The sequence below is a fragment of the Mastigoproctus giganteus genome, chromosome 12 (genome assembly GCF_048544385.1).
Source record: "Mastigoproctus giganteus isolate SK-2022 chromosome 12, ASM4854438v1, whole genome shotgun sequence".
Taxonomy (NCBI): Eukaryota; Metazoa; Arthropoda; class Arachnida; order Uropygi; family Thelyphonidae; genus Mastigoproctus; species Mastigoproctus giganteus.
The window spans coordinates 28,253,836-28,276,291 of record NC_143586.1 but is presented as its reverse complement, the minus strand read 5'-3'; the positions used below and the strand labels follow the sequence as shown (position 1 = coordinate 28,276,291).

Below are 22,456 nucleotides of genomic sequence, written 5' to 3'. Positions count from 1 at the left end.
CACAAAATCCAAGGAAATGAAGCCAGTCAACATGGCCAGACAGTGCAGTGTTGAGTCAGTTTGGTGTGACATAAGCACTGGGAAATCAGAATTGAGAGTAGGAGTGTGTTATAGGCCTAATGACTTTGATGAGTATAATAAACAACTGTACAGAGAAATAGTGGGCCAGTAAATCAGAGAGTCTTATAATGGCAGATTTTAATTTCTCAGATATTGACTGGAATTTGTGGGTTGGTCACTCACACACTAGCAAGGCTTTTGTGGATTTATTGGTTGATTGTTTTCTACATCAGCATGTTCGGGAGGCAACTAGAGTGAGTAATACTCTTGATCTGATTATCAGTAGTGATTCTTCACGCATTAAGAATCTGCAGATAAAGGAACCACTAGGTGGCAGTGATCACAGTGTGCTGAAGTGGGATTTACTCAAAGAGGTAACTACATCAGGGGTAAAGGGAAGGATTTTTGCTTTCGTAAAGGCAACTACGGTGATTTGAGACAGTATTTAAATTCTATAAGGTGGGACCAACTGATGATGTTACCAACAACAAATTCAAAATGGGAAGCATTCAAAGAATTTATCTTGGAAACTACTAGGCTTTACATACCAACTAAGAAATATTGTTCAAGGTTTAGGCCTAAATGGATGTCAGATGAACTAATGAGACATATGGCAGAAAAGAAAAATGCATGGGATACATACAAATTAATGGGTGACGTGGAAGCCTATGATAGATATAAGGTGGTCTGTAACCAAGTCACAAAGGAGATTAGGCAGGCAAAGGCAGATTATGAGAAATCTTTGGCAAAGGATGCAAAGAAAAACAACAAACAGTTCTTTACCTATGTAAACTCTAGAAAGACAGGGATGAATCAGATTGGTCCACTGCATATTGAGGGGTTCAACTGTTGACGATCCTGCTCAAGTGGCTAACAAACTAAATAAGTATTTTGCATCTACATTCACCCATGAGGAGTTATTCAGGGAGGGGAATGCCAGAGGTGAGTTAAACTCTGGCAGTGAGCTAGATGATTTTGTAATAACTGAGAGGAAAGTGGAGGAGAAATTGAAGATAAACATAAAAAAGCATAATATTTGCCTGGATAGATCACATCCAACCTGGGTGGATGGGATTTATCCAGTTATATTAAAGGTGGCAGCAAAGGATGTAAGCAAACCCTTAGCCATATTTATGAGTGCTTCTTTGGACTCAGGGGAGGTACCCATGGACTGAAGATGTGCAAATGTGACCTCAATTCCCAAAGGAGGATCAAAGAGCAACACACGTACTTATAGACCTGTTAGTTTAACTTCTGTTCCAGGAAAATTAATGGAGGCACTGGTTAAAGAAGCACTGCAGAATCATCTAGACAACTTCAGTTATAGCTCGGACACAGCATGGTTTTGTTAAGGGAAAGTCTTGTCTGACCAATTTGATTGGATGCTATATGTGGTCACAAAGGAACTGAATGCAGGAAATAACTTTGATATCATGTATTTGGATCTTAGAAAGAATTTTTATACTGTTGCAAATGGAAGACTGCTGAACAAATTGGAGCAGTGTGGCATTGGAGGCAAGTTGCTGCTATGGATAAAGGATGGTTGAGTGGGAGAAGACAGAGTGGTAATCAATGGACACTTCTCGTCATGGACTAATGTTATTAGTGGAGTCCCTCAGGGTTCAGTGTTGGGTCCATTTTTGTTTCTGTATTTATAAATGATATTGATGATGGTATATCAGGCGTAATGTCCAAGTTTGCAGCCGATACGAAGGTTGGCAGGGTTATTAAGGACACCAATGACAGTACGCTGCTGCAACAGGATCTAGAAAAGTTGAGCAGATGGGCTGAGAGGTAGCAAATGAAGTTTAACACTGACAAATATAAAGTACTACATATGGGAAGCAGTAACCCCAGAGTGACGTATCAACTCCGTGGTACTACACTGACAGTGGTAGAGAACGAAAAGGACCTGGGGGTAATTGTGCAGGCAGATACGAAGTTTTCTGAGAGTTGCAGATGGTCTGCAAGAGTAGCTCCTAACGTCTTGTCAATACAGGAATTTTTCTAGCATGGATAAGGTGATTATCCACTTGTATAAGGCAATGGTCAGGTCACACCTTGAGTACTGTATACAGGTCTGGAGGCCTCATTTTAAGAAGGATGTAGAGCTGTTGGAACAAGTATAGAGAAAGGCAACAAGATTAGTGAATGGAACCAAGGGTTGCTTTTGTTCCATTTTAGGCCTTTCTTCATAAAGGGTTGCTTTATGAAGAAAGGCTTAAATTTTGCAAATTACAGTGTCTGCAGACTAGGCACCTGCGAGGTGATCTGACTGAGGTGTATAAATTTGTTGTTGTTTGTTTTTTAGGAGGATTAGCAACTAAGGCCATACTGCTCCGGGATATACGGTGGTCATTCCCTGAACTTTCCGCATCCTCCGTATTTGGTGGCGATGGGCTCGAACCCCGGTCTAATCAAGAAGCGTATGCTACACATTGCTTCTCCTTCCCACCTGGCTATGGAGGCGCGTGAGGTGTATAAAGCCTTGAATGGTTTGAGAATGCTCAATGCTGATGGGATTCTTCCTCTTGCTCCGAATAATCACCTGAGAGGGCATAAATTCAATTTAAGGAAAGATGGTTGTAGGATAGATGTGCGGAAGTTTGCCTTTAGCCAGCGGGTGGTTTATTGCTGGAACAAACTGAGGGATGAACTGGGAGCGTTTTTTTCTTTTTTTTTGGCTGATGCTGCATAAGCTTGCTTTCTTGCATCATATGATTGGCTATTGTTTAGGCTATTGTTTAGGTATTCTCCATATTGGACGGATTGCTTTCTGCGACCAGTCCAATCTTCTTAAAGCTTCTTCGAGGTTAGCAGTAAATAACTTCTGAGGTACGCCTTCTTATCAAACTGCTTTCTCAATTTTAAATTTGCTACTCTCTTTGTCTAGTATAATAAAGGATGAAGCGTTCTCATATATTTTCTTCAAAATCATAATGTATGGATATTTATGCCTTGTTTTTCCAGTGCTCAAGAGATTGCCTTATGACATATGGAGTCAAATGCCTTTTCATAATCCACAAATGTCAAGCATAATATTCATTTGATTTCACCATTAGCTGTGTTATTACGTGAAGGTGATCCAGAGTTGAGAATTCTGTCCAAAGCCAGCTTGCTCTTTCGGTTGATTTTGTCAAGTAATCTTTCTAATCTGTTAATGACTATTGTGAACAACTTGTGGAGGTGGGGCAACAAGCTAATTGGTCTATAATTTCCAATTTCTGATTTATCTCCTTTGTTATGCACCAAAATTATGACTGCATTATTCCACTCCTTAGGCATGATATCTTTCTGTATTTTTGAAGAGTGTTGCCAATTTCTGTGTCATGTCTCTTCCTCCCAATTTTAACAACTCTACAGTAACTTCATCTTCACCCGGGGCTTTCTAATTCTTCAGTGCATGTTCTACCTCATCAAGGATATCAGGTATGTCATATGTGTTGCTAATTTGCAATCCATCTTCCCCACTGCTTGCATCATTTCCTCACTCCTTATATAATTCTTTATACTAGTCTTCTGCTATTTGAATTATGCCTTCTCTGCTATTTATATGTACAACATCACATTCTTCAGTGTCAGTATCATTTGCCTTTCTGTATTACTGCTCATTCGCTGCACATTAACTGTTAATTAACTGTTGCACATTAACAATATTAATTAACTATTAATTAACAATATAGTCAAACCTCTGAGATGTTTAGGTGGTGTGGAACTTGTCAGGTATGGCATGTTCTATTTATTTTTTCTAACTTCCCTGCACTAGTTTTGCTTTTCAGTGCCTTTTCAATTTCAAACATGTTGCTCACATGTATTGTTTGAAATCGGCACATTGGCACTTTTGGAGGCACACAGCAACAATGTAGTTCCTTTTTGTTCTGTTTTAATTATTATACAATAATGTGTTTTTTGTTTTGATTATTAATATTTCTATTTGTTCCGTTACTCATTCGACAAAACATTAACAGGTGCTAATGTGTACATATGTAAGTTTTAAATTTCATGGCCTTAATGGTTCTTTGCTGGAAAATGGGACTGTTAGTTTCAGGTTTATATTTTAGGACTAACTTTTTTTTTTAATTTTCAGCAGAATTAGTATATTTTTTAAAAATAAGATTTGTAAAACAACAGTATTTTTTAAATATTTAAATTCTTTATTAATTCAACAGTACTTGTGCAGGACTTGTTAGATGCCTGGAGAAAATGGTTGACACACAGCAGACAGGCTGACAAAGATACAAGCAATATGGACAGGTGAAAATAACATGCTCCCAGTCTTCTGTACTGCCATAGTCACAGAGGTGAGAATCAGATAGGTTAAGCATAGCAAGTTTAGCATGAAGGGAACCATAGCCAGCTAGAAGAAAGAGTATGGAGACTTGGACTGAACCATTTTAGAACAGACTTTTGTAAGGCAAAGGACTATGGAATAAACTTTGTGACCATATCTTTGGAAGGGAAGGCCACTGATCTTGCCAGAGTTGAACTAGCTGGTTCCAGCAACAAGTCTTTTCAGATTTAAGACTGTAGTGGGTATTAACAGTTATGTCTAAGAAGTCAATGGAAATGGCATGTCTAAGGTAACAATAAAAACCCGATAAGCAATTTGGAGATCCAGAAGTACAAAACCACTTAAAACTTTTAGTGCAGCTGTTGAGACAGTTCGACAGGAACAACTCATCATTAAGAGCATACGTCTTTGGATAGAGGAGAGTTTCTCTTTGATAGCAACCTTCTAAGTATACCAGAACCCAGCACCATAGGTACAAATTGGAACAAACACCACCTTGTACAAAAGATAAAGGATACAATGGTTAATACCCCAGGATTGATGCAACAGACAAACAAACATATGCAGAAGTATACTTGACTATTTTATTATGAAGGTGCAAAATAAAACATAAGCAAAGAACATATGAAACACTGTGAACCAAGTATACAACTTTTATAGTGCTGTCTAGACAGAGTGATTGACAGTAGGCAAAATCTCAGCTGACATTGCTTGGTTGTTCATTTCATAAGCCTTTCCTTTTATAGGGCTCACTTATTGACCACAATTCAAGGGTTTAGTGTCAGACAACATTAACTACAAAAGTGCATTTTTGTTTTGAGACAACTTTAGTTTTACTTTATACAAATTACAATGCATATCATGTCATAGAAATGCATCTGTCTAGTACTTTAGAAGTTATCTTGGGCTATAAAAGTACATTTTCGGTAAACCAAGAAAATGTCAAATGACTTTCTTGGTTAATTACAAAAACGTTTACTACAAAATGATTTTGTAGTTAACATTGTCTGACACTAAACCTTTGAATTGAATGGACTCATACATGCATTAAGGGCCAAAAATTGCAGTTTGTTTTGATGCATGATTTTGTCTAGAAACCTGAGTGTCATTGAAGACAAGTATAGGAGCAGTAGACTTTTTTGCATGAGATATACGACATGACTGGGTTTCAGAAGGCCTGAATTTAATTAAGTTTTCTTCACCACATTGAAGAATTACCTGGAAACCAGCATCTAAGAAGCTGATAGTGGTTTCTCAAGGTGGAATGCAATGTGCTATCATCAGCAAAACTACGGAAAGAATTCAGCCAATATATAAGAGGAAAACAGCAAGAGAAAGGACCGAACCTTGAGGCATATCAGCATTAGTGGAGAAGTTAGAAGACAAGAGTACTGTCTACCATTACTATCAATGACCATTTAGAGAGAGAACTGGATACAGTCAGTCCTCGTATAACACATGTTTACACTACATGAATTCGATCATACACGAAATAGGGGAATGATATCGTATATAACATGAATCGAATTTGCTTATGCACGATTTGCCTTTGTGTTTACAAGAAATGGCAGTCGGATGCGGAATCACCCCAACTGAAAGCAACACGATAGGAATGAAGAGAAGATTCTGAAAACTTATTTATGTTTTTTACATCAGTGAAGGAGAAACATTTCAACATAATAACGCAAAATTCCAGCTATTGGTATTATCGCAAATGCAACTGGAAATTGTTTTTATTGTTTTATGGTAGTAACCCCCAAAAATGTGCTTTAGTAAAATGCGAGCTAGTGAGGTGTTAATTAATAGAGTTGTCTCTGCCTTTACAGTGTTGTTTATTCAGCTGCTACATACGCACAGCTTTGTTTATGTGAATCAAGCGTGCCTCCTCATTTTGTAATTGTGCTTTATTCCCTAAAGAGTAAAATATTTAAAAGGTGTGAAAAGGAAGTGTCCTGGTGAAGAAACTACAAATTCAGAGAGAAAAAGAAAAGCAATATCGATAAACAGAGGCGGACTGGGTCAAAAATTCTTACCCGGGAAAATTTGTAGTGGCCTCACACTAGCATTTATGGCCAAAATCACACCGGCCCCCAGCCCACCAGGGTTTCCCTGATAAGGCTTATGGCCAGACTGCCTCTGTCGATAGAGAAAAAAAAAGATATGAAATTGTGAAACACTTTGAGCAAAATGAAAGACCATGTGTTATTGCATGTGCTACAGGCCTAAATGAGGCAACGCCGAGAATTACAAAGAAAATAAAAACTTTCATAGCAGGAACAACTCAAAGTGTAATTAAAATTCATTAGATTAAGACACAAAGAATTGGAAGAGATGGAACGGCTGTCATCTGTTTGGATAGAAAATCAAACAAAAAAAACAAGTTTGCTTACAATAGAATCAAAAGCTTTAGCAATATTTTATTACGTAATAGTCTTAATAATACGTATTTTATTACGATTATTTATTGTGTTTGGTTACAAATGTGTGTTCAATCTTGGGTGGTCGGCACCCTATTTTTCCTATAGGACCTGTTGTTTATATTGCACGAGAGTTTCTAGGAACACAACTATCGTGCTATTCGAGGACTGACTGTACCCAATTACAAAAATCAGGTGGAAGGTCATAAAATGGGAACTTTTTAGAAGAACTTTATACCAAACATGAAATGTTGGTATAAAGAAATGGCCTTAGAAATGTTAAGAGAAACTGCTTGGGTTTCATCAAATTTTTCCATTGAATTTATCCACAGATGAGCAACATAATTGACAGAATCCACATTGGTGATTATAGTTCAGATGGAAAGTTTCAAGATGGCTTTAGAGTCATCCATTATTTTGGAACCTAGAGACGTAAGTACAATGGTGTATTAATTGGTTGACATTTGTAACTCGTTTTTAGGAAATGGATGGATACAAGCAAATTTCCAAATAGAAAGAAAAAAAAGAAAACCAGTGGACTAAGAAAGTAAAACAGAATAGGAGCAAATTCAGGACCACAGGGTTTTGAGAGCAAGTGGAGAGATGCCATTGGGACTTGGCATTTTCTTGGATCAAGATTGTTTACAACTATAACATCCTATCAGCCACAGGAGGTATCAAGTGAAGTGCATCTGGTATAACAGGACATGGTTTACCAAGGATGTTGATGCACGGGTTAAAAGAAAACTAGGATGCTAGTAAGTTTGGCTTTCTCTCTAGCTGCAAATGTAACAGAACCACCTGGTTGTAAACGATAGTGCAGTATTGATAGACAGCAGTCACAACCAATAGCTTTGGCAAGAGACCAGAGTGCTCTACTATCATTTAGACAAGAAGCAAATTTTCTACTCTTAGCCCGTTCAAAATCAAATCTTGACTGATTAATAACTGTTTTACAATTGTTGCAAGCTGGAGATTTCTACACAGGCCAAATGCAATATGTTACATTCTCAGCTTGAGTAGGCTTAGCACATTTACTGAAAAACAAAAAGGTTTACATAAGGGATGAGATTTTAGGGTGAAATGTAGAATAAAAGGTTTCATTCATACAAGAATAATTTCACTGACCTAATCTGAGGAAAAGATCAAAACATTGAAAACAATCCAACCAAGAAATGAAGAAAGAAATAATACGAATCATCCCATTTCACATTCTTATAATTTTAAACAACACAAGGCTGAGAATGGCAATGGGAGAGGCTCCATTATAACAGACTATCACCACGTGATCTGAAGTGTCTAAAGGACTGCTAAGTCAAGATCAAGAGTGTTGGGCATGTGATTAGGATTGTCTGGTATTCTGGCAGGGAAAAACACAAGCTGGATGAAATCATTAGCATAGGCACATGATGCAAGAAAGCAAGCTTGTATAGCATCAGCCAAAAAAAAAAAAAAAAAAAACCCTTATTTCACCCATCCACTTGCTCCAAATGTTTATCAAGTTCTGCCTTGAATTTATTTAAGCTATAACTTCTACAATGACAGGTGGAAGTTTGTTCCAGCAATCAACCACCCGCTGGCTAAAGGCAAACTTCTGCACATCTATCCCACAACCATCTTTCCTCAATTTGAATTTATGCCCTTTCAGGTGATTATTCTGAGCAAGAGGAAGAATCCCATCAGCATTGAGCATGTTCAAACCATTCAAAGCTTTATACACCTCAATCAGATCACCTCGCAGGTGCCTAGTCTCCAGACACTGTAATTTGCAAAATTTAAGCCTTTCTTTGTAAGAGCAACCCTTTGTTCCATTCACTAATCTTGTTGCCCTTCTCTGTACTCGTTCCAACAGCTCTACATCCTTAAAATGAGGTCTCCAGACCTGTATACAGTACTCAAGGTGTGGCTTGACTATTGCCTTATACAAGGGAATAATCACCTCCTTATTCCTGCTAGAAAAATTCCTGTATATCATTGACAAGACACTGAGCTATTCTTGCAGACTGTCTGCACTGCTCAGAAAACTTCATATCTGCCTGCACAATTACCCCCAGGTCCTTTTCATTCTCTACCACTGTCAGTGTGGTAATACAGAGTTGATACGTTACTCTGGGATTACTGTTCTCATCTGTAGTACTTTACATTTGTCAATGTTAAACTTCATTTGCCACCTCTCAGCCCATCTGCTCAACTTTTCTAGATCTTGTTGCAGCAGTGTACTGTCATTAACAACCCTGCCAACCTTAGTATCATCTGCAAACTTGTACATTAAGCCTGCTATACCTTCATCAATATCATTTATAAATACAGAAAACAACAATGGACCCAACACTGAACCCTGAGGGACTCCACTAATAACATTAGTCCACGAAGAGCAGTGTCCATTGATTACCACTCTGTCTTCTCCCACTCAACCATCCCTTTATCCGTAGCAGCAATTTGCCTCCAATGCCACACTGCTCCAATTTGTGCAGCAGTCTTCCATGTGCAACAATATCAAAGGCTTTTCTAAGATCCAAATATACAATATCAAAGTTATTAGTAATCATAAAAGCCTCAGCATCTCTACCAGTTGGGTCTGTGTAATTTAAAAACAGAAGCCAACTGGAGTTGCAAATGCAGGAAACCCCCGCTATTTGCAGTATCTGTATTCGCGGTCGCTGATTTAACATAAAATGAAACCTAAAAAATGTGAAATTAAAGCGCCGTGAACATTTTCCGCTATAAAAAAACATGGGCATGGCTAAAATTATCTTTCCCGGTCAAAACAGCGCTCAGTGGGTGGGGGAGAGGGGTAACAAAATCACGAGCGTGGATGTTTCTCGCTAATCCTTGTTCGGTATGTGTTATGCGCTTGCCATGGAAGGTTTCGTCGTTTGTTTTTAATTTATATGCTTTTAAAATTGAATAAATTTATCAATTTATAAATTGATATGCTTACAAAATTGATAAATCTACCATTTTGCAGTGTAAAACAGACTTTTTCGAGTGTGTTAACGGAAGAAAGTGACTTTATTTGGACAAGTTCTTTCTAATCCCTACAAAAATATGGCTACGAATAACAAGGGAAATGTGAATGCGAAATTATCAAAGAAGGTGATGACATTGGCGAATAAAATTGAGTTATTAGACAAAATTTCTAATGGTGAAAGTGCCTTCTCAGTAGCAAAACATTATAAAATCAATGATTCAACGGTACGATCAATCAAGAAATCGGAAGAAAAAATCCACCATAGTGTCCGTGAAAACGCGCTAATTGCTTCAAAAATTTGCTCTGTAACTCGTGATGTTAAATTAGAAAAAAATGGAAAAAGCTTTAAATCTGTGGATAGAAGACCGAACTCAAAATAAAATTCCGTTAAGTTCACTCATCATTCGTGAAAAGGCAAAACACCTTTATCAACACTTTAGCGAAACTGGTAATAGCACTGCCGGATAAGTTATTTTAGTTAGCAAAGGCGCTGGTTTGAAAGATTTGTTTGAAATTTCTAATAAATATTAGATTTAATATTAAAGTGTTTCATATTTTCATTTCGATGCCATATTCTTGCATTTCACTATGTATTGCATATGTACATAGTCATATTATGAAGGTACCTATATAATACATACATAGACAATTATTTTAGACTAGTTTTTCTTATATATTTCATACTTTGGAACGGAACCCCTTTATTACTATGGGAGCCATAACTCAGTATTCGCGGCATTTCTCAGGAACGTAACCCCCGCGAATAGCGGGGGTTTACTGTATTAAAATCAATAAAGAAATCTTTTGGGAAAGTTAGACTAAAAAAAAGAAGAGTTTCAATGAAAGGAAGTTCAAGAGTTTCATATAATTAGTGGAGTTGGGAGAATGACAGAGGTAATAGATAAATCTGACAGAACAGATTAGAGAAATTAAGTCAGAGATCAAAGAGAAGAGATTCCAAATTAGGAAGTCCCTGACAAGGAACACCAGAACAGACATATGCAACTGCCTTTTAAACAAAAGGGATCATAAAGCAAACAGTCAAGTTAGCCAAGATGCATAGTGCACGAGACAACTGATAATTGAGGCTGTCAGAAAAAAGTAACTGGGGCTTGGCAGAGTGTAGGTGGAAATGGACATCACTGATATTGAAATTGAGACCATGTAGTATTTGTGAAACGAGTGAGGAAGTTTTTGGGAGGTTTAAATCTTTTCACATATAGGCGTGTTCTATAGTTTGAATATTCATGATGCATTCATTACATCAATGTAAACGTGGAGATGGGGGGAAGAACCACATGAATTAATGAAATTTTTGGATATGGTGTACACAGTAAGATAACATGGTCTCAACAATGCCCCTGCATACACACTACTTTGATTTCTTGTTATTTGGTTTTTAGGAGCATTAGCAATTAAGGCTATATTGCTCCGGGGATATGTGGTGGTCATTCCCTGACCTTTCCACATCCTCTGTATTTGGTGGGCATGGGCTCGAACCCCGGTCTAATCAAGAAGCGTGTGCTACGCACTGCTGCTCCTGCCCACTTGGCTACGGAGGCGCCTCGAATTTGAGGAGTTTCCAGGCAATAATGCTACTGTGAAATCAGTTAGCTGACGAAATGAATTTGCCCCGAGATTAAGTCGACGACTGGCTTGTTGTGGATGAAGATATACCAGTAACTCACACACTGAATACGGAAGACATTATAGCTGTTGTGAATCATGGAAAAATGAAAGTTGCAGAGGAGGAAGAAAGCGATGACAATGTGTGTCAGGTGGGAAAGGTATCCTGGCAGAGAGCTACTGCAGCATTTGAAACTTTAATAGCTTTTGCAGAACAGCAACCCTTCTTCACTTCTCAGCATCTTATGCAGCTCCACATCATGCATAACTTGACTTTGTCTGAGAGACGTAAGACCTCAAAAGCAAGGTGTATTCATTCATTTTTGAAGAATGCTGAAAGCAAGTTTGGCAGCACAACATCATCTACTGATGCAGATCCAAAACCACCTACAGACCCTCCTGATCCTGTCCCAGCTACATCAGCAGATCCTGACTATCCTCATGCAATGTCTACCTACTGCAACAGTTTTGAGTGTGTTTTTTTGTAAGTTACTGTATTCAAAAAGCAGTTTCTACAATAAAACTCAGTTTCTTTAGTAAAATTTGTCTGTTTGTCTTAATTTTCTAAGTATTGGACTTAGTATAATAGTCAAGTATTTTTTTAATACTAACTCTCAAGCAACCAGAAACTACAGTTATCCGGCATCTACCAATCCCCATGGGTGCCGGTTAACTGGGACTCTACTGTACTTCTGTTCCATAATTTTTTTATCAGGGATGGGATTTTTGATGTGAAAACATCTTTGGCGGTACCTACTAAATTTTTTGGACTGAAGTAAAACCGATAGGTAACAAAAATGAGAGATGGAAATGAAGTCACTTCCTAAATGATGCCAACTCCATCACTAATGTTGATTTCGTAGAGTAAGTAGCAAGCATAAGCACAAAACGTTACATTGTTCATAACTACAGTTTTAGCTGTTCGATTTTAAAAATTTATCAGTTTTGATTTTCGTCAAAGATGTTTTCACATAAAATAAGACATCTTTTGTGCATACAGAATGCACATGCTGTTTTTTGCTTCAAAAATGAACACTCCTTTCACAATGCATTCTCAAGGTGACAACATTCTTTTTACAGCAATGTAAGTGATTAGCATGTAAAAACATGTGCTTCTAAAGGTATTAAATTGTTGCCACTACTTCAACCATTAATTCATAAAAAAAAAAAAAATAAAAAAAAATAAGGCTAAGGTAAAGAAGCCTGCAAAAGTTTGATGAAATTTACCAGTAAAAGTACTTTGCCGTAATGGCATTTATATGTTGTTCGCTCGGTAAACAGACAGTGGGTGTTATTGGTCTGGAGTAGAAATTGAATCCCACGGATGCTTGAAACCCTCCCAAAGTGGAGGGGGGGTAACCCGACCTTTTTTCTTTAGAATCACTAATTGAATTAACTAATTGAATCGCAAACAGAGTCATATTGGAAGTTCTGGCGTCGTAAAAAATGTTCGTAACGTAGTTTCACCGGTAAACATTTTCAAAGTTTGCTGTGCTTCTCGTGTGGGCTTCCTTTGCTTTTTTTTTTTCCTTAATAAACAATTTATCCACTAGTCATTCTAAAGAAAAAAGGTCAGGTTACCCCCTCAATTTCTACTCCTGACTGATAACACCCACTGTATGTTTACTGAGCGAGCAACAATACAAATGCCGTTATGGCAAAGTACTTTTACCGGTAAATTTCATCGAACTTTTGTGCATGCTTCTCATGCAGGCTTTCTTTACCTTTGCCAAAAATAACACACACACAGCTTAACTTCAGGAATGAGTTCCTCATATGTAGACAATAAAAATATTTTATATCAACATAGTTCCAGAAATGCTTGGTTTCCGAGTTTTGAAGTTTGTCTATGACACTTAACTGCTCACATTACCTTATAGTAATTGTTCAAAATGTCCACCTTCTGCCTGAATACAGGTCTCACATCGACGTCTCGTGGACTCGCGAAGACGATGCCAAATTCCTGGCATGTTTCATATTGTCTCACAACCTGCCACAATTCGATTGTGGAGAGTTTCCACATCAGCTACCAGAGTCGAATGCACCAATGACTTTAAATGGCGCCACAAGAAGAAATCTAGTGGGTTTAAATCAGTGAGCGTGGAGGCCAGGCAGTTGGTCCACCTCTACCTATCCACCAACCAGGAAACTTTTGAGTCAGGTAATTGCGGATTAGGTGGCTGAAATGTGCAGGAGCGCCATCGTGCATGAAGTGTGCTTGTCAACAAATGATCAGTGGCGTGTCGTCCAAGAAATCAGGCATGTTGTTTTCCAGAAAGTTTCTGTGTGCCTGCCCTGTGAGTTTGTTTGGAAGTACATGGGGCCCAAATAACTTATCACCAAAAACACCTGCCCAGATGTTGAGGCTGAAACACTGTTGGTGATGTGATGGAAGAATTGCATGTGGGTTTTCCTCAGCCCATACATGCTGACTGTGAAAGTTTTGGATTTTGTCTCGTGTGAACTGGTGAACTGTGCTTCATCTGTGAATATCACTAAGGCAGGAAAGTGAGGAGTTGTACCACACTGTTGAAAGAACCACTGGCAGAACATTACTCTCACAGGGTAATCTGCTGGGGACAAGGCCTGTACCCGTTGCAGACGGTAAGGATACAGTTGGTGTCTCGCAACACTCTCCTAATAGTAAAACGTTGAACAGCCAGTTGCATTGCTATTCTGCATGTGCTGATTCCAGCCAGGAGTGGCATGCATAACATGCAAAATCTCCTCCTCTACTTCAAGAGTTGTAGATCTTGATTGTCCTCAGTCGGCAACATGAGGTGTGAAGGTCCCATGTTCACAAAGGCGGCGATGGATATCTTCAAACGTTTTCCTGTCAGGACATCTTCGTTCTGGGAACCTTTTGTGGTATAAACGACGAGCCTCCAGAGCATTGCCGTCCGCCAAACCGTACATAAAGTGCATATCCGCTTGCTCCTTATTTGAGTACATGGTCAGAATGGAAAACCACCAGATTCTGTCAGTACCTGCTGGAGATAAGACATTCCGGTTAATAACTCGGGAACCAAGCATTTCTGGAACTATGTTGATATAAAATATTTTTATTGTCTACATATGAGGAACTCATTCCTGAAGTTATGCCATGTATTTTTGAGACACCTTATATATATATATATCTGAAAATAACTATGATAATATTCATCACCCATTTACCCATGGAAATCTATACACCCATAAAAATATATCTGCCAAATGACCTACAACCTATGGTAACCTTAATTTGGCCCTGGTATAGTTATAATACTTCAGGCTGAAAAAACCCAGAATAGCACAGGTAGAATACCCTTCTGCCAGTGTTCAGATTTTCTTCCACTGCAACAGTAAGCTGCTCATGCACAAAGTAATAACTGAAAAAGATTCTCAAGATTTATCAAGTACAAATAATGTATAACTATTAAGTAAAAATAAATATTTTTCAGAAATATTTAATGCTATTCCTACCTTAGCTTCTAAAATAACAGCAGCAGTTTGATGCAGTTCTTTCAATACATCTATCCCAAGGCTTTCTGCAAATGGATGGAACTGAATGGTATCCATAGAAAGAAATGCTAATGTTTTGTTAGTCCAACAACCTAGACCTGTAAAATTTCCCTGCCATATTTCATGACTCTGAGTAGCAACAGGAACATTAGGAAAATTAAGTTCACTATAATTGAGGGCAAGCTTCAAATTTCGACACTGCACTTTATCCAAAGTTTTCATCATGTTTAGAACCCTATCATCATGCATTCCTGAAACACTACTTGCTTCCAGCAAATATTTTAAACTATCTGTATTAAGATGGTCTAATGATCTTTCATCCTGGCAGGTAATTGCTAATCGATGAAATGGTTCATATTTTATGGGTGATGAGTGTTCTACTTCACTACATGAATTAAACGATGATTGCAAAGCACTTATTCTAAAATGGTTTAGTACTGACTTTAGAGCGTGTTCACAGTTAGAAAAGCTTCTAACAGTTCCTGAAGTATCTCTGGCATAATAAAGGCATGCAATGCAAAAGCATTTCTTTAAACGTTTGCCTACATTTAGGGAGACACTCTGGCAGCATGTGGATGAGCAAGCTAGTCTATCACTCTTGCACTGTTCTTCTTCTGTAACCATTTTCCTTGTGGGCAAACACTTCTCTTTCAACTGGGCATATTCTGCTTCCACAATTCGCCTTTTTAAAACAATACGATGCACTAAAGATGTGATATAGGATGAGGAGTTACAGTTGAAATAATCCAGTGCAATTTCTTTCATCTGCAATATACATAAGAAAAAAGGAATATAAGGATGTTTATAAAAAATGATTAACTTTTAGATTTCACTGTTATAACCATAAATCAGTTAACTTATGTATATTAATAATGGAACAAGTATAAATAAATCTTTAGCAGTATGTTTTTTTATATGAAGGTAATTAAAATGTTATTAAATTACTTCTTCCTGCCTGTGGATGGGTTTTCTTTCATATTTGGATCATTATTTTACTTTGAATCTTTCATAAATTCTACTCTATATAATATGATGAACACTAAAATATATTTTATTTGGTAAGCCAGGAAGGTGAGCAGCAATTTCACACAGGAAGGAGAAGATCAATGGGAAAAGACTGCCCTAAAATAGTCTTTTTCCATTGATCTTCTCCTTCCTTATATGTATTAGGCCTTAGGGACCTAGTTGGAAGACCTCTGGTAAGATGTCTCAACATATCTCTTCCTTGTTAGGTTTATACTGTTGTATCTCTTTTGGAATATTCTGATTATCCTTTTTTGCTCATCATTGCTCCATCTTTTTCTACAATTTTGTATGTGTTCAATTATTAGTTTTTCCTTTAGTCCTTCCACTATATCCCAATTTCTCTCTTTCCTTTTTGAGTCAAATCGGGTATTACAGCCGCAGCTCTTGTAAATCACATCTCTGCAATTATTCTTTGTCTTTTTACACACGGTCTAAGCCTCACTTCTGTATGTAAGCAGTGGCCTGGCTAGTGTTTCAAAAGTTATGTTTTTGAAATTAAATTAAGCAAAGGTCTAAAAACTTGAAGTCATGATACATATTGCTCTACTATAATTTTTATCTTGGAGTATCTATTTTCCAGATATGTTAAGTGGCATCAAAGATATTTAAAAGTATTTACTGAATCTTCTTCTTTTGATGCAGTCTCCTACTGAAGGTTGGCGATCACCAACGCTGTACTTCTCTGTTTTGGGCAAGATAAAAAAAAAAAAAATCTTCAGCTAATCTGCTAGTCCAGTTGCAGATGCTTTTTAGTCAAGAAAGTTTCTTCCTCCCAACTCTTCTCTTTCCCTCTATTATTACTTGAAGCAATTTATAATTCTCATTTCTAAAGATGTGTCCCAGATAGGCAGTTTTCCTTCTCTTCACTAAGCTCAACAATAGACATTTTCTTCCTGTTCTTTTCAAGACTTCAATGTTGGTGATTCTGTCTAACCAAGATATTTTTAGCATGTCTGTAGATCCACATTTCGGAGGCCTCTATTTTGTTCATGCTTGATGTTTTCAGCATCAAAGTTTCAACTCCATATAATAGTATGCACCACACATAGCATCCAACAAATTTCAGTCTGACTGACAGATCTTGAGCTTTGTGCCACTGCATTGTTCTGTATTTTGTAAAGGCATTTCTCGCAACCTCTACTCTTGCTTTTATTTCTGCTCCCAGAGCATTTAGCCAACAAAGGTATTTTAAACGAGTCACTACCTATTGGGGCTCCATTCAATAATTTTTTAATTCATAGAAAAACCAAATCTAGGATTTAGTTTTCTACGAAAACTTTGCTTCTTTATGGGCTTACATTATGGGAACATAAATAGCTATCTTTTCCAGTAATAATTCCATATATTTTTTTTGTGATGAAGTTTAAATGGGCTGAATATAGCAAATCATCCTCACAGAGGTCATTAAAACTTGACTATCTGCAAACAGCAGTGTGTTTAAATATGATTGTTTTAGAGGGATATTACCATTAACAGTTGGTCCCAATATCTTATCAATGAATTTATGTAAATATTAAAAAAGAAGAGGTTAGAGGCAGAATCCTTGTCCAACTCCTCTATTTATTGGTTTCCAGTATGAAATCTGTTAATTTTTACTGCTATGTTTTTCTCATAGTTATATATGGCTTTTATTATTTGATTGTGTTATATTCTTTAATAAATTCTAATATTTGTTTATATTAATATGATCAAAGGCTTTTTTTTATAGCCTATGAAAACTAGTTGTGTTTCAACATTGTATTCTTAGTTTTTGCAATGACAATTCTAATGGATAAATAGCTATCAGAACAGGAATGCCCTCGTCTAAGTCTATTCCACTCCTGACCTATCTTAGATTCAAAGAATAGATTTTTTTTGTGCCATCTAAGTAGTATTTCACCTTCCCATAATTTTATTAATTTTAAAAATCTTTCTTTATGTCTGAATGGCATATTTAAAAAGTTCTACATGAATGCCATCTTCACTGGGTGCTTTATTATTCATGTAGCCAATTAACACTTCCACTTCTTATGTAATAGTATCAGCATAATTATTATTTAATCCAAGTGAGAGTTGGCTAAGAGTCTATAGTTTGAAAATAATTCAGCCATTCTACATTAGGTATTGTATTAATATTTATTCTATTTTTAATTGTCGTTAACTTATTTAATATTCTATATGTCTCTGGCCGTAGTCATTAGCATTAGCATAGGCATTTGATGCAAGAAAGCAAGCTTATGCAGCATCAGCCAAAAAAAAAAAAAAAAACCACTTCCACTTCACCCCTCTGTTCGTTCAAAATACCTGTCCAGCTGAGCCTTAAACTTATTTAGGCTATCAACCTCCACCACAAGGGATGGAAGTCTGTTCCACCAACCAACCACCCGCTGGCTAAAGGCAAATTTCCACACGTCTATCCTACATCTGTCTTTCCTCAATTTGAATTTATGCCCTCTCAGGTGATTATTCTGAGCTAGAGGAAGAATCCCATCAGCATTGAGCATGCTTAAACCATTCAAGGCTTTATACACCTCTATCAGATCACCTCGCTGGTGCCTAGTCTCCAGACACTGTAATTTGCAAAAGTTAAGCCTTTCTTCGTAAGAGCACCCCTTTGTTCCATTCGCTAATCTTGTTACCCTTCTCTGTACTCGTTCCAGCAGCTCTACATCCTTCTTGAAATGAGGCCTCCAGACCTGTATACAGTACTCTAGGTGTGGCCTGACCATCGCCTTATACAATGGAATAATCACCTCCTTATCCCTGCTGGAAAAATTCCTGTATATCATTGACAATACTCCATGAGCTACTCTTGCAGCCCGTCTGCACTGCTCAGAGAACTTCATATCTGCCTGCACAACCACCCCCAAGTCCCTTTCATTCTCTACCACTGTCAGTGTTGTACCACAGAGTTGATACGTTGCTCTGGGGTTGCTGTTTCCCATGTGTAGTACTTTACATTTGTCAATGTTAAACTTCATTTGCCACCTCTCAGCCCATCTGCTCAACCTTTCCAGATCCTGTTGCAGCAGCATAGTGTCAGTAGTGTCCTTGACAACCCTGCCAACCTTTGTATCGTCTGCAAACTTGGACATTAATCCCGATATACCATCATCAATATCATTTATAAATACAGAAAACAATAATGGACCCAACACTGAGCCCTGAGGGACTCCACTAATAACATCAGTCCACGATGAGCAGTGTCCATTGATTACCACTCTGTCTTCTCCCCCTCAACCACCCCTTTATCCATAGCAGCAATTTGCCTCCAATGTCACACTGCTCCAATTTGTGTAGCAGTCTTCCATGTGCAACAGTATCAAAAGCCTTTGTAAGATCCAAGTATATAATATCAAAGTTATTCCCTGCATCCAGTTCTTTTGTGACTGCATCATAGTATCCAATCAAGTTGGTCAGGCAAGACTTCCCCTTAACAAAACCATGCTGTGTCTGAGCTATAACTGAAGTCTTGTCTAAATGATCCTGCAGTGCTTCTTTAACCAGTGCCTCCATTAATTTTCCTGGAACAGAAGTTAAGCTCACAGGTCTATAATTACTTGTGTCAGCCTTTGATCCTCCTTTGTGAATTGGGGTCACATTTGCACATTTCCAGTCTATGGGTACCTCCCCTGAGTCCAAGAAAGCTCTCATAATTATGGCTAAGGGTTTGCTTACTTCCTTTGCTGCCTCCTTTAATATAACTGGATAGATCCCATCCACCCCGGGTGCCTTTCTTGTGTTTATCTTCAACAGTTTCTCCTCCACTTTACTCCCAGTTATTTCAAGATTCTGTAGCTTACTGCTAGAGTTGAATACACCTCTGGCATTCCCCTCGCTGAATAACTCCTCATGTGTGAATGTCGATGCAAAATATTCATTTAGTTTGTTAACTACCTGAGCAGGATCATCAACACTTGACCCATCAATATCAAGTGGACCAATCTGATTCATCCCCTTCCTTCTAGAGTTTACATAAGTAAAGAACTCTTTGCTGTTTTTCTTTGCATTCCTTGCCAAGGATTTCTCGTAATCTGCCTTCGCCTGCCTAACCTCCTTTGTAACTTGGTTGCATATCAACTTGTATCTATCATAGGCTTCTGTGTCATGTGTTAATTTGTATGTATCCCATGCATTTTTCTTCTCTGCCATATGCCTCATTAGTTCATCTGACATCCATTTTGGCCTAAACCTTGAACAATATTTCTTAGTTGGTATGTAAAGCCTAGTAGCTTCCAAGATAAGTTCTTTGAATGCTTCCCATTTTGAATTTGCTGTTGGTAACATCATCAGTTGGTCCCACTGTATAGAACTTAAATTCTGTCTCAGTCCATCGTAGTCGCCTTTATGGAAGCAATAACCCTTCCCTTTACCCCTAATGGTAGTTACCTCTTTGAGTAAATCCCACTTCAGCACACTGTGATCACTGCCACCTAGTGGTTCATTTATCTGCAGATTCTTAATGCATGAAGAATCACTGCTGATAATCAAATCAAGAGTATTACTCCCTCTAGTTGCCTCCCGAACATGCTGATGTAGAAAACAATCATCCAATAAATCCACAAAAGCGCTGCTAGTGTGCGAGTATCCAGCCCCCAAATTCCAGTCAATATCTGGGAAATTAAAATCTCCCATTATAAGACACTCTGATTTACTGGCCCACTCTATTTCCCTGTATAGTTCCTTATTATACTCATCAGAGCCATTAGGCCTATAGCACACTCCTACTCTCAATTTTGATCTCCCAATGTTTATGTCACACCAAACTGACTCCACACTGCACTGTCCAGCGATGTCGACTGGCTTCACTTCCTTGGTTTTTATGTGTTTCTTAACTAATAGCATAACACCTCCCCCCCTTCCTATCCTGTCTATCCTTTCTGTAGACGTTGTACTCCCCAAATTGCAGTTCCGCATCCCTTATATCTGTGTGACACCACGTCTCTGATATCCCAACAATATCTGCCTTCGATGTTTTGAGCAATACCTCAAATTCAAATTTATTTACTAAACTCCTAGCATTGGTGTACACGCAAGTATACCTGCACCTGTTTCTATTCCTAGCTACCCTAACACAACCCATGTGTTTACTTGTACCGCAATGGCTCCCAGCAGTCTCTGAAATACCATGCATCTTGTTTTTCAGGCTTCTGCTCATTCTAATAGAAGCAGTGCAAGAATCTCTTTCACCTCTGCCAGTGGCTACTGTCAATCTATTGGTCTTTGTCTCCCCCCAAGCTAGCAGTTTTCCGACCCACCTAACACTGCCTCGATAGCATCAGTCATACTAGATATCTTTCACTTGGGTGAAAATGTGTCACTCCATGATTCCCTAAGTTTTACCCTCACTGCTCTTTTGCAATAACTCTTTTTTTCTTATATTCTATATGATAATAAAGAATAACATAGATTAAGCAAGAAACAAAGGAATGCATTCTTCCATTTCCTGTTAATCTATGGCTTTGTCCTGTTCAATGCATGTGGAATCTATACATTGCACTACTCACATGCAAACAATCCCCACCTAGTTACAACCAGACAAAGCAAGAAACTGGTTATGAAATGAAAAAACTAGAATGAGAGCAATAGTAATAGAAGCATGTAAGCAAACGTATGAGCTTATGTAGCATCAGCCAAAAAAAAAAAAATAATAAAATAAAAAAATTTACGCAACCATTCCCTATAAACGTTTGTCCAGTTCCTCCCTGAATTTACTTAAGCCATCAACTTCCACAATGACAGATGGAAGTCTGTTCCAGCAATTAACCCCCTGCTGGCTAAAGGCAAATTTCCACACATCGGTTCTACAACTGTCTTTCCTCAATTTGAATATTTATGCTCCCTTAGGTTTGTAATCTGAGCAATAAAAGCTATAAACTCAAATCGTTCTTTAAGACAAGTAAAATTTTAATATAAATAAAAAGTATTAAAAATAAATAAAATATATAACTAGCCAGATGAAACTGGTGAATATTAAAATATCAAAATACAAAGCATTAAAACAAAAATAATCTATATTTTTATTTATGGATACTAATCCTGGCTTTTGAGCTTTTTTTTTTTTTTTTTTTAAAAAAGCCATAAATTGATCAGAAAGATAAATTTGAAGGTGACTTGTCAGAATGCTTTTGATTGAATAAGTGAGCTCTAAACTGCAAAAAAGACCATGGAATTAATAAACTGAAGAAATTAGTTCCATTGAGTAATGATGAAACTGAGATCATTTGCTGAGCTCATACATCTCTTTCCGCCAACTGGGCTAGCCGGGTGGGTAAAGTGCCTGCCTGGCAACCCAAAGGTCGCGGGTTCAAATCCCGCCGCAGGCTTGGATCAAAGTATTGCAAAAACCTTGGGAGGAGCATTATGGCCACAGAAGCCGATGTGCCAACAACAACCAAAAAAAAAAAAAAAAAAAAAACACCATCTCTTTCCATGACAAGTTGTTCACAAAATAATGGATCCTCGAAATATCCACAGCATGTCTGCCAGTTTTGGAATGCTTAATATCAGCAGTAACTGTTTCTGAAAAGGCAGAAAGTCTTGCCTACAGTTTTTGGTTATTTGTGTGTAGAAAGGTGGTCATTG

General features: G+C 37.7%; 1 protein-coding gene across 1 annotated transcript in view; it reads right to left on the bottom strand.

Annotated features, from left to right (window-relative positions):
- LOC150076820 (thioredoxin domain-containing protein 11) overlaps positions 1-22,456 on the bottom strand; it is a 116,999-nt gene that overhangs the window by 30,483 nt on the left and 64,060 nt on the right. Inside the window, exon 8 of the mRNA XM_090385690.1 lies at positions 14,828-15,631. Coding sequence (XP_090241816.1) covers positions 14,828-15,631 — 804 coding nt within the window. The remainder of the gene's footprint in view (positions 1-14,827; positions 15,632-22,456) is intronic.